The sequence below is a fragment of the Hylobates moloch genome, unplaced genomic scaffold, assembly GCF_009828535.3.
Source record: "Hylobates moloch isolate HMO894 unplaced genomic scaffold, HMol_V3 SCAFFOLD_4, whole genome shotgun sequence".
In the NCBI taxonomy this organism is placed as follows: domain Eukaryota; kingdom Metazoa; phylum Chordata; class Mammalia; order Primates; family Hylobatidae; genus Hylobates; species Hylobates moloch.
The window spans coordinates 1,893,341-1,905,821 of NW_026652279.1; the positions used below are offsets into that span (position 1 = coordinate 1,893,341).

Below are 12,481 nucleotides of genomic sequence, written 5' to 3' on the forward strand. Positions count from 1 at the left end.
AAGCAGCAATCAGTAATCAGAATACAGATCCCAATATTTGGAGGATAGAGTCCCTTTAGCCCACCGTGGCTCCCACAAGCCATGTGCAAACTGCACCAGGAATAAATGCACAGCTGCCTGCCATGGGGCTGAAAGATAGGGAATGGAGAGTCGCTACTGTGCTAAGAACTGAAATTGATTGAAATTAATCACAATTTATGCCCCTTCCCCTGGAATATTCAGGCCTTCAATGGACTCTAGAGTTCCAAAATAGCTACAACAGACAGATTCTGCCAATGCAATTGTTATCTATGTGGAAATACAGATTTCTCAAGCTTCATACTCTACAATCTTCCCATCAATTATATTTTAATATACCTATATTTATAGGGAAAGAATGCCAAAAAGATAAAAAAAAATCACAGACCTTTAACAGCCCTGGGGATTTTTGAGCAATTTCAATAATATCTGTATCTTCTAAAATAGTATTAGAGCTCTTAGAAATTATAGAATAAAGACAAAAAAGATTATTTGTGTTGACATTCAATACTTTTCCTTCTGAAATTCCCAAAGTACTTACATTTAGGATATATTAGATAAATTAGGTAATGCAATGGGAAGGTAAGCATATTCTAAGTTTTCCAGCCTTGTTATTATCCAGTAATAATGCCATTCAACTTGCGGGCACTTAGATTGTCTGAGGAACCTTTCCAAATATGGTGCCAAATAAATGCCATTGTAAAGCTCTATCAGAATAGCATTATTTCAGATTCTTCCTTCCATGCACAGAAACAATAAAACACGTGGGGAAAAAGATCTCATTTCAGAGTCCCTGTCTCTCATCCTTCACTCTTGAGTATTCGGCTGCATCTGTCCTTCTTTGTTTTTATATTTCTATTTATTCAAATATCACATGATCCTAAACAGAATAAATCCTGTCATCATGCAAATTCTATTTAGGACAGTACTCTCATACATGAGGTCAGGTTCATATCCCTTTATAGGCAATCAAGCTAATGTGTATAGTCGTTTGTTAAGAAATAAGATTCTCGGCTGGGCGCAGTGGCTCACGCCTGTAATCTCAGCACTTTGGGAGGCCAAGGCAGGCAGATCACTTGAGGCCAGGAGTTTGAGACCAGCCTGGCCAACATGTTGAAACCCCATGGCTCCATTAAAAATACAAAAATTAGCCAGGTGTTGTGGTGCACATCTGTAATCCCAGCTACTCAGGAGGCTGAGGCATGAGAATCACTTGAGCCTGGCAGGCGGAGGTTGCAGTGAGCTGAGATCGTGCTACTGCGCTCCAGCCTGGGTGACAGAATGAGACTCTGTCACAAAAAAAAATAAAAATAAAAAGATGAGATTCTCCCATTATTAAATGCATATGAAAAAGATGAAATAATGCATGCGACATGAGTTGTGTCTAAGCCACAATCTCATGGAGGCAAAATTATCAAGACTTAAATCTGATTGGTGGCTTGCAAACTCCCCTAGGCCTCCAACCCACAAATATATACAGACATAGATGAAAGCTGGATGCTAGGAATTCGTTTCCCAAGCTTTCCAACAGCATGCCCCTGAGGGACTGTATGGAAGAGATGAAACAAGAGACATGTTTACAAGGAAGGAGCTAGCTGTTTACCAATTAATGATGAACTATCTAAAACTTCTTTGTTCTCTAAAAGTAAGACTTGTAATGTTTTCAGAAATAAATACGGTTTATTCTTAAATAATCAGGTATATTATGAGCGTAGCTTATAGAAGGAGATATGCATTGTTTCTGCAGTGAAGGAAAAAGCATAATTTAATTTTCCACAAAATCAGAAATATTATAAGGTATATGTTCAGCTGCAGAAGCTATAATACCTTTGACTTTAGTTCTTTAAAATAAATTATAGATACACAACTATATGTACTAACAGCCTAAAAGTAAGTCACGCTGGGTTTTTTTCCCACACAATTTTAATTAGGTATATTTTTTCCAATGTGTTTTGAAATGATCTGCTAGGACCAAATGCTAACATGAAATTCCCTGCATGCTTGTAGTTAATTTAATAAAAATTAGAAAGGTGAAGCCCTGTTCCCCGGAGGGAGAAGGTCTTAACACAAAACATTCATTATTTCCACATAAATTGCAAAAAGTAAAGATGCTAGATTTAAAATCTAAGCAGGAAGAAACTGTCAACTTTCATTATCAGTGGACAAATGTTTTAATTTGCAATATTCCCCAGCAACTTTTTGAACAGACAACTTTACCTCTTTACCAATGTCTACTTTAATTCATAATTTGTAGCTGCACAAGTACTACGTTGGGCCAAAAGCTTTGGGTATATCTCTTAGAGGTAATGGAATTCTTGTTGTTTTTTGGCACTGCCTCATTAAAATGAAGCTCAGACTCAGGGTAACCCTGAAAAACCTAAGCCCTCCAGTAAGAAATGTGGTATACCCTGCACTTAAATTACACAGAAGTGAAAGCTGGTACATCACACACAGAAGAGAAGCTAAAGGTCAAGCTATTAGAGTTAATGAGCCAATACAAGCTCAGGCTCTCTAACCAGAGAGGTTAGGGACAGAACACATGGCCACCCCAAGGAACTTTATTTAAGATATCAATTCAAAATGAGTCACCTCTCTTCTCAGCTCCTGCACTCATCATTGACGCTGGGAACAATGACTGAAGGATTCACACATGTCTGAGAAAAGGCACCTTGCGGGTGTGACTTGCCACAAAAGCAAGAGTGTTTCTGCATTTGTAAATGTGTTGGTAAGGCAACAAAAAGAATACTGTGCAAGGGGAGGTAGAGGTGGTGATCCTGGCATCCTAAAAGCCTGTTTGTGTGTTCTAATCCATTCTGATGTCACCAAAGCTCCCCTTCGAGGGAATAACCTGGATTATGGCCAATATTTTCCACTTCTGTCTTCCAGTTTCATTGTTCACAAGGGGTTGGTAAACAAAAATCAATTAAAAGAGCAGGGTCTTCTCTATTTTGGATTTGGACACTGATGATCCAGGACTCAATGGCTCCTCCTGGATCTTCTAACAAGGTCAATCTATCTGGCTGAGTCCAGACAGTCAACTGATGGTCTCATATGAGGAATCTAAAGTTGATGAAGATGGTGGTAGTAGAGCAGTGGTAATCCTCATAGCTCAAAAACGATCATTAATTATTAATTAACTAGAACTTTTAAGACTCATTAACTACTGGTTAAATGTCAGGTAAAATGTAATATTTAATAGAAAACGTTAAGATTAGAAATATGCAGAGCATTTCTTATGTGCCAGACCTATGCTAAGTATTTCATATCCATTATTGTACTTGATCCTTACAACTTCCATGCAAGGGATCTATGTTTATCTCAGTTTAACAGAGAAGAAGGCAAAGTGTGAAAAACTAAGTAACTTGTCTTAAGTTAAACAGCTAATGAGTGGTAGACTTGAGCTTCAAACCCAGGTTTAGCCAACTCCAAGCCCATTCAATTATCACGTGATACACACCCAACCTATGCAACACTTAGCATTGTTCTTAGTCTTTGTTGCAAAGCTCATTTCACCCCTCAATCAGGCTTATTACATTCATTCATGTTCTCAACAGACAAGAGTGTCTTGCCCAAAACTACAGAATATCACTATCACAAGTTGCCATTCCCATTAGAATTTACCTTGATCCCCAGTGATGCTACATGCATTGTTATGTTAGTTTCTTCATGGAGGTGTTATTTTTAAACTGCAAGATTAAAGCTCCTACAAGCTTCTGACAACATGAAAATCAGACATGACTTTGCAGTCTTTTTAAAACAAACTAGTAAGAATGTCCCAATTAAGAGAAAAAGAGTAGTCACACATACCTGTAGAACTGATTCTAATTTACACTTTCATCTTGCTCTAAAACACATTCCTTGAGTCTCAGTTTAGATAGAGATAAGATTCACCCAGTAGGGGGATATTAGTTCTTTCTGGGTATTTTAATTAAACTGTTATATTGAGTAGTTCTGAAAATCACACATAATCATTTAAGGTATGGTGGAGTTCTGTTCTCCGGCATATGGCTCTCCACCCAGCCACATTCCATTTCCTTAAGTAAACTAGCTGGAGGCCTTCAGTGTAAGCTCTTTAATTTTTAAACTCTTGGGTGGTGCTTTGTTCTTGGGGTAGAACGTAGAGCAAGAGAACGAACTACTGAGCAGTAACATTACCCCCATCAACAAGCCAGTAGTGTTTATAGCACACATACTATATACCAAGAAATGTGCCACACCTTTTGCATGAATACTCATTTTAAAACAGTACAGACTTTATATTTAGAGAAGTTTTAAGTTTACAGCAAAACTGAGAGTAAGGTACAGAGACAGCCCACATATCCCCTGCCCCACATATGTTGCCTCCCATATTATTAACCTCCCCACCCCCACCAGACTGGTACATTTTTTACAATTTGTGAACCTACAAGGACATATCACCCAAAGTCCATAGTTTACATTAGGATTCAGTCTCGGTGTTGTACATTCTATGGGTTTGGGTAAATGTACAATGACATGTATCCACCATCATAGTATCATATAGAGTAATTTCATTGCCCTAAAAGATCCTTTGTGATCTGCCTATTCATCCGTCCCTCCCTCCTAATCCCTGGCAACCACTGATCTTTTTATTATCTCCATAATTTTGCCTTTTCTAGAATTCCATATAGTCAGAATCATGGAGCATGCAGCCTCTTTAGGTAGGCTTCTTTCACTTGGTAATATACATTTAAGTTTCCTCCATGTCTCTTCATGGATAGATAGCTAATTTCTTTTTGGCACTGAATCATAATCCCTTGTCGGGATGTACCACAGTGTATTTATCCATTCACCCACTGAAGAATATCTTGGTGGCTTCCATGTTTTGGCAATTAAGGATAAGACTGCTATGAACATTCGCGTGTAGATTTTTGTGTGGATAAGTTTTCAACTCCTTTGAGTAAATATCAAGGAATACAACTGCTGGATCGTGTTGTAAGAGCATGTAGTTTTGTAAGAAATCACCAAACTGTATTCCAAAGAGGCTGTAATATGTTGCATTCCCAACAGAAATGAATGAGAGTTCCTGTTGCTTCACATCCTCTCTAGCATTTGGCATTGTCAGTGTTCTGATGTGGGCTCTTCTAATAAGCGTGTGGTGGTATCTCACTGTTGTTTGAACACTCATTTTTGAAATATCCACATAGACTATTATGATCTTCATTTTACAGTTCAAGAAGTTGAAACTCAAAGAATGTAGATATTTCAAACTGGCCACTATAAGCTACAGCCAAGATTCAAACTCATTTGGTGAATTTCATAGCCTATACTTTCTATCATTGAGGTACATCTTGTTTTCTCAATTATATTGTGTGATTTGCAAGTCCTATGAATAATACATTTAAATTATACCAACATGAAAACTAAGTGTAGTCTTCAGTCAATAAAATATCCACTAAATACTTCAAAATATGAAACTAGAAGCGTATCTAAATGAACTAATTCTTTAATATCATCATGAAAAGATGATGTTTTAAATTAAGAAGTGAAGAATTTATAGTTTCCAGATTGAGAATAATTTCCACAAATTTTTATTTTCATCATATTCTATTGTGGGTGTGCATGTGTGTGTGTGACAGACACATACGCAGACACAGAGATATGGGGACACACACACAGACACTTTCCATCTCATGCCATGTTGGAACTTCCCAGAGACAGTTAAAATTAGCTAGCTAATTTCCATAAAGTATCAAAATAAAATTATACTTATTGAGAGTCTAGAGTTTCTGTCATGAAGACTTAGCAGTTAAAAAGCATGGAAGTCATGGAATCTCAGTGTTCCTTCGTTGCAATCCACACTCCTGCTACAATTAGAATCCCACCAATAGATAAAGACATCAGGAGCTAATTAGTCCACATGTAAAAAAAAAAAATAAAAATAAGACAAAGAACAGACTTCTAAAAAAACAAAAACAAACAAAAAACAACAACAAATCATTTGAACCATCGGGTACTTCGAGTACATGAAAATTGTGAAGTAAATTAATTAGCTTTGCATTGATTGGTATCAAAAGTCATTAGCCCTGCACTGCAAGGAAATCCCGAGAAGCCTAAGATGCATGTAAGAAAAAGGCTGGGAAGGAAATCAATCTCTGCTCCTCAACGCTGATGCTTTAAAGGGTCCCTGCTGTATAACTCGCACGGAAGCATTCCAGGGGGAAGAACCCACAGATTTATATCTGCCACACGTGTCACTGAACACAAATACATCTGATAAATAATTGAAGCTCAGTGTTGTGCTCACGTCCCATGTGCTAAAGAACAGGGACAGGAAGGCAAAGAGGTCGAGTTTCCCATCTGACTTTCCACTGGGCATCCCAATCATCACTTAGGTCATTATTCTGCCTCGTAAAGTGTCAGAACTCATTGTCTTAGGGAATCCAGGTGCTGGCATCATATATTTAGCAAATCTGGTTTCCCTCTCTCTCACACCGCAGAGCACTCTCTAGTCCAAGCACAGTGCAGGGCAGAATCCGGAGCTTATTTTATTTAATCCTCACAATTTTGTGATTTTTACAGATGAAGAAACTGAGGTCTGGGGAGTAGAATTGTTTTTCACAGGCACAAAGCTGGTAATTGGTAGATCTGGGATTTGAACCGAGGTCCAGGAAACTCTAGAGCCCATATTATTGCCATACTAGGCCCTCTCTCTAAATAACTTTCTCATTAAGTGAGCAAAGAGAGAGGAGCCAGACTGCCCTGAGGCCTTTGGTATTAATGGGAGGCTAAGAAGCTCATGCAGCTAAGTCTCTTTATCCAATGGTACATCCCGGGAAGGAGAAAATGGTCTCTGTTGGAATCCTTCCACTGACAGAAAACTCTGCCTCACATACCTATAGACCTGATTACTAAAAAGATGTTGGTTTGCCTTTCCAAAACTCATATCCAGTGATCACAGTTGTGGCCTCTGAAGCAGTTTCATTCAATACTAATTGCACTCAGTACTTGGATCTATCATAACTGTAACATTAAACAATGTTTTCCCCTCTCAGGGTTCTTTTGAGGATACAGTGAGTATTAAAATGGGCTGGTACATAGTAGGAATTTGCCCAATGGTAATTATAAAAATTTTCCTGATATTACTTGATAAGTTATTCTGTTAAATGGAATAAACACCCATGAATGCCACATACAAACCAAGAGCTTTGACCCTCATAATGACCCCCATCTATCCATCTTGTCCTCCCCCATTTATCTTCTTGTCTCCAAGGTCACTATGTTCGTGAGTCCCAGGTTCATCTTTCTTCTTACAGGGTTTTACTGCATATATAATTGGTCCTAACATGCTTTATAATCTCAGCTGCTTTAAATTTTATAAAAAGGATTCCATCCTTATTTAATCTTATGCTATCCTCACAAACTTATTTTCCCCCACTTGATATATTATTATGAAGAAATTAAAAGTTACCTACAACTGAATAATAATGAAATGCTACATATTAAAATCTGTACTGATAATAGAAGATAGCCTCAATGTTAATAAGGTAAGTGTCAATCTTAAGTATACAAAAACTGAACAAAATAAGTTCATATTTAGCAAAAGAAAAACCACAATAAATATGAGCACAAATTGATGAAATAGAAAAACATTTTCTAGAGAAGATCAAAAAAGTCAAAAGTAGATTCTTTGATAAAATATTTAATAGATAAACCTTTTTTTTTTTTTTTTTTTTGAGACGGAGTCTTGCCCTGTCGCCCAGGCTGGAGTGCAGTGGCGCGATTTCGGCTCACTGCAAGCTCCGCCTCCCGGGTTCACGCCATTCTCCTGCCTCAGCCTCCCGAGTAGCTGGGACTACAGGCGCCCACCACCACGCCCGGCTAATTTTTTGTATTTTTAGTAGAGACGGGGTTTCACTGTGTTAGCCAGGATGGTCTTGATCTCCTGACCTCGTGATCCACCCGCCTCGGCCTCCCAAAGTGCTGGGATTACAGGCGTGAGCCACCGCGCCCGGCCAATAGATAAACCTTTGACAATACCAATTAAAAGAAGATGTTTTGAATGAAAAAGTGAATATTTATTACAACTGAAATAATAAATGGTTATTGTCAACAACTGTCAAAATTTTTAAAAATTTAGATGAAATGTATAAATGCCTAAAAATTTATAACTAACCATAATGGACCCGAGAGATAATAAAAAGTTTATATAGCCCTATGGTTATTAAATAAATTAAGGTAATTGTTAAATTTTTTTTTTTTTGCAAAGAAAACATCACACCAGGTGATTTTACAGGCAACTTTTTCCCAATGTTCAAGGAAGACATCATTCCAATTTTATGCAAACTCTTCCATATGATACAAAAAAGAGATTATTCCCCATAGATTCTGTAAATCAGTGTAACCCTGTTACTAGGACCAGGCATGAAAATCACAAGGGAGGGAAATTACAGCCTCATCTCACAAAGGAATATAGATGCATACCATTCTTCTTAGTAGTGTACTCAACTGTAAGCCATAACAAATTTTATTTCTAATATACAAGTAGCAGTGTAACATTACAGAAAGATTGCATTAGCTTTGGAATGTACCATTTTTCTAGCTGTATAATGTAGCAATGTTATCTAATTTCTCTAAGACTCAGTTTCCCCTTCTTTGCAAAATGGCTTTTCATAACATCTATCTAATTCTGTGGGAATTAAGGAAGTAAATAATATAAAGCCCTTAGCTCAGTGTCTGGAAGTAATAGTAAGCAATAATAAGTTACAGCTTCTATCTATCAAGTACTTAGCTCCCCGGCTGAGTATTTTTTTTTTTTCTTTAACTCTCCTTTAATCCCCACAACCACCCTGAATGGTGGAGATTATTATGCTCAATTAGTGAATAAAGAAACTGAGTCAAGTGGAATTTCAACAACTCACCCAAAGTCACATAAGTTGCAAAAAGTCATGCTGATGTAACAATCGCAGTCTCTGAATACTAATGCCTAGGGTCCTTTCAAATGTGGAGTTGATATTACCAGCTGCTATCAGGGACATAGCACTTCCTCTGAGGGGCACTGGAGTTCCTTCCACAAGGCATGGAATGTGTTCACCTTTTCAGGGGAAGCAGTTTTCAAGTTGGGGTTTGATTTGTGACATGTGAGATTAAATTGCAGCATTTCTAATGGAAAGGCTTCAGAGGGCAGGAATGAGCAATACACTGTCATTTCTCCATCTCTGCGTGAGGAACCTTGAGCACTAATGAGATCAGATATGTCACCACAACTCTCTCCACTCTGCCACAGATTCCGGGTCAGACTATTTTTTTTTTTTTTAAACATTCTGGCCACTTCCCTGCCTACCTGCAACTCTGTACCACGTTCCTGACATAGAAGATTTATGATAATTTACCTTAGGCAGGGCTTGTAGTTTTATTCCACTAGGTTATCAAAAATGTTGCCAATAATCGCTTTCATATTTTCATAGGACAAGATTATTTATACAAAGAAGCAACCTGAGAAAAATAAAATGATTGAGAGTTTTCAACTTGGAGAAGTGGTTAGCGGCAGAAAATGTATAAGGCTCAGGGTCTCTGTTGGCCTGATAAAACAGTGGGGAAGATATGCTGTTCCACTCTATTCTTTCCCTAGAGAAACGTACATATCGATTAGACAGGGAGACTTAACAAAGATCCAAGAGTCAGTTCGTCCTATGAGTGTGGAAAACACCACTCCTGTTAAAGATTACAGAGTGACAGCACTTACAACTATGCTGTGCAAAACGCTGGGGTTTTTTTGTCGTATCCTAAGGGGCTTTATGCTTATCTTTGTACTATTGGTGCCTTGGGAAGGAAAACAAGAATGCATTTCTCAACATTTATGTCTGCAGAGATACTGGGAACTGTGAATACTAACATATTTTTAAAGAGCTCTGATAGAGAAAAACCAGATGGTGAAAGAGGGTAGTGAACAAGCCTGGACACAGAAAAGTTTAGAGTAGAACCTACGGGCGCCACCTGCTGGTCCCCTGACACCACTGCCCAGAGCTTCCAGTTCCCCTAATTGGAGTCTCAGCTTTATGTCCAGTTGGCTCAGCTGAATATTATTAAATGATTTCTGTCTTCAACTATGCTTAGACACAGCCTTGGAGACAGGTAAGTAATGCAGAGAGAGTAAAAGGGAGTGAGTAGATGGCAAAGAACAGTTTTCCCATTCAACATATGTGTGACTGTTGTGAAAGGTGTATGGGAGTTTCCCACATTATCTATCAGCAAAAAGGCATAAGTGGTGATCTTCCTTCCTTTTCTCATCTTCTTTTTTTTTTTTTTTTTTTTTGAGATAGAGTGCTGGAGTGCAGTGGAGCGATCTCGACTCACTGCAACCTCCACCTCCCGGGTTCAAGCGATTCTCTTGCCTCAGCCTCCCAAGTAGCCGGGATTACAGGCGCCCGCCACTACACCTGGCTAGTTTTTTGTATTTTTAGTACAGATAGGGTTTCACCATGTTGGCCACGATGGTCTCGAACTCCTGACCTTGTGATTCGCCCACCTCGGCCTCCCAAAGTGCTGGGATTACAGGTGTGAGCCACCACGCCCAGCCTTTTCCCTTTCTTTCTTGGAGAGAAATGATAGCATCTAAGGAGGCAGGTGGTGAGAGCGAGGGGTGTCTTGTGGAGGTGGGTAGTGATGGCAGCCTCTCTGTAACTGAACATGCAGGGCAACGTGGGGAGACGGGTGCTGCATGGATGGGGGCAGTGGTGTTTCTAGTGTGTGAGGAAGCAGAGCAGAGGATGAGATGTACGGAGGTGGTGGGCAGCGAAGGCTAATATTGAACAAATGCGTATATATATTGAGGATAATGGGAACCAAGTTTCTCTCTGTCAGAGAAGGTATTTATAAATGTGGAAAGGAGAAAAGACTTGGATTTGAATTGAAAATACTGATATGAATTCATGTGGCTTATGTGTAAACATATACACACACCCAGATATGGAAATAATAATAAGTGTGTGTTTGTGCAGACTTATATGTACATATTACCTAGCTCTGTGTTGACTGGGTCTCAAAGTACTGACATCACAGGAACAATAAGCACGCTAAGCACCCAGATCTTGATTTCTGAAATGATTCTACATGGACAGGAACCACGGCTGCTTGGAGAAGTGGCTGATTCCAAGGCTGGACAGGGAAAGTATAAGATGATCCTGGAGCATCTTTTTTGTACCAGAATATAAAGAAATGCTCAAAGAATGATGGGGAGATCTGGCAAGCACCAACTGGACCAGGCGATCGAGTGGGGATATGGTCAGTGTGGTTGCCTTCTGATGTGATTTGCTGAGAAGAGCTCAGCAGCGTTTCCGTGGAATTCCTGCCAAGATGGCGTGCAAGAATACGTGACTTGAGTCTAATCATGAAGAAACATTGGAAGCTCCAGAGAGAGGGTCATCCTACAGCAAAAAAAAAGACCTATACTCTTTAAGGCAGGAAAACATGAGACAGGGAAAGAATAAAAAACCATTCCAGGCTGGGCGCTGTGGCTCACGCCTGTAATCCCAGCACTTTGGGAGGCTGAGGCGGGTGGATCACCTGAGGTTAGGAGTTCAAGACCAGTCTGGCCAACATGGTGAAACACCTTCTCTACTAAAAATACAAAAAATTAGCCAGGCATGGAGATGTGTGCCTGTAATCCCAGCTACTCCGGAGGCTGAGGTAGGAGAATTGCTTAGAAGCTGGGAGGCGGAGGTTGCAGTGAGCTGAGATAGCGTCACTGCACTCCAGCCTGGGCAACAGAGGGAGACTCTGACTCTCAAAAAACAAACAAACAAACAAACAAAACCATTCCACATTGGAGGAAACTGATGAAAAATAATAATTAAATGCAGTGTATGTTTCTGTATAGCATCCTGGACCAAAAAAGAAAATGTCATCATTGAGACAGTTGGCAAAATGTGAATGGGGCCTGTGGATTGAATGGTAGTGCTGTATCAGTGTTGATTCCTGATTGGAAGTGTTTTTATAATAGTAATGAGAAGAGTGCTCTTGTTTTGGGAAGGTAATCAAACACCTAAAGAGTGATGGAGCATCATATCTGAAAGGGAATATCTATATATTGATGTCTCTGAATGAAACAGAATTAAAATGTTAAAAGGTGGATGGATAATCAGGGTGAAAGGATACCACAGTTCTTGCTACCCTTCCGTAGGTTTGAAACAGCTTCAGAATTAAAAAAATACTAAAAGTGCTGAGCTCTCAGAAGAAGAAAATAGCATAAGTTTAATGGGAAAATTATGTTATACATGATTAGAATCCTTCTTTGTTTTCTGAGAAGACCCTTTGTTGGGAAGAATTGATGATCAGGAATGCAAATGAGAATGGCCAAAGGACAGCTAGCTGACTTACAAAAAGGAAAAGAAGATTCAGTATAAAGAAGGAGGGAAGGGTGACCAGGTATGCAAGGAGAAAAACTGATTGCTAGATACTGAGAGAGAGTACTCGCAAACAAGCAAACAGTTGCCACAGGGAATGG

The 12,481-nt window shown here is 39.1% G+C and overlaps 1 protein-coding gene across 5 annotated transcripts in view; it reads right to left on the minus strand.

Annotated features, from left to right (window-relative positions):
- Window positions 1–12,481, minus strand: part of FHIT (fragile histidine triad diadenosine triphosphatase) — a 1,522,387-nt gene that overhangs the window by 101,218 nt on the left and 1,408,688 nt on the right. Inside the window, exon 11 of one of the 5 annotated variants that reach the window (XM_058437115.1) lies at window positions 3,005–3,126. The exons of the other annotated variants lie outside the window; for them this stretch is intronic. Coding sequence (XP_058293098.1) covers window positions 3,121–3,126 — 6 coding nt within the window. The 3' untranslated portion in view covers window positions 3,005–3,120. Of the gene's footprint in view, window positions 1–3,004; window positions 3,127–12,481 lie in introns of those variants that run through there. 5 annotated transcript variants of the gene reach the window in all.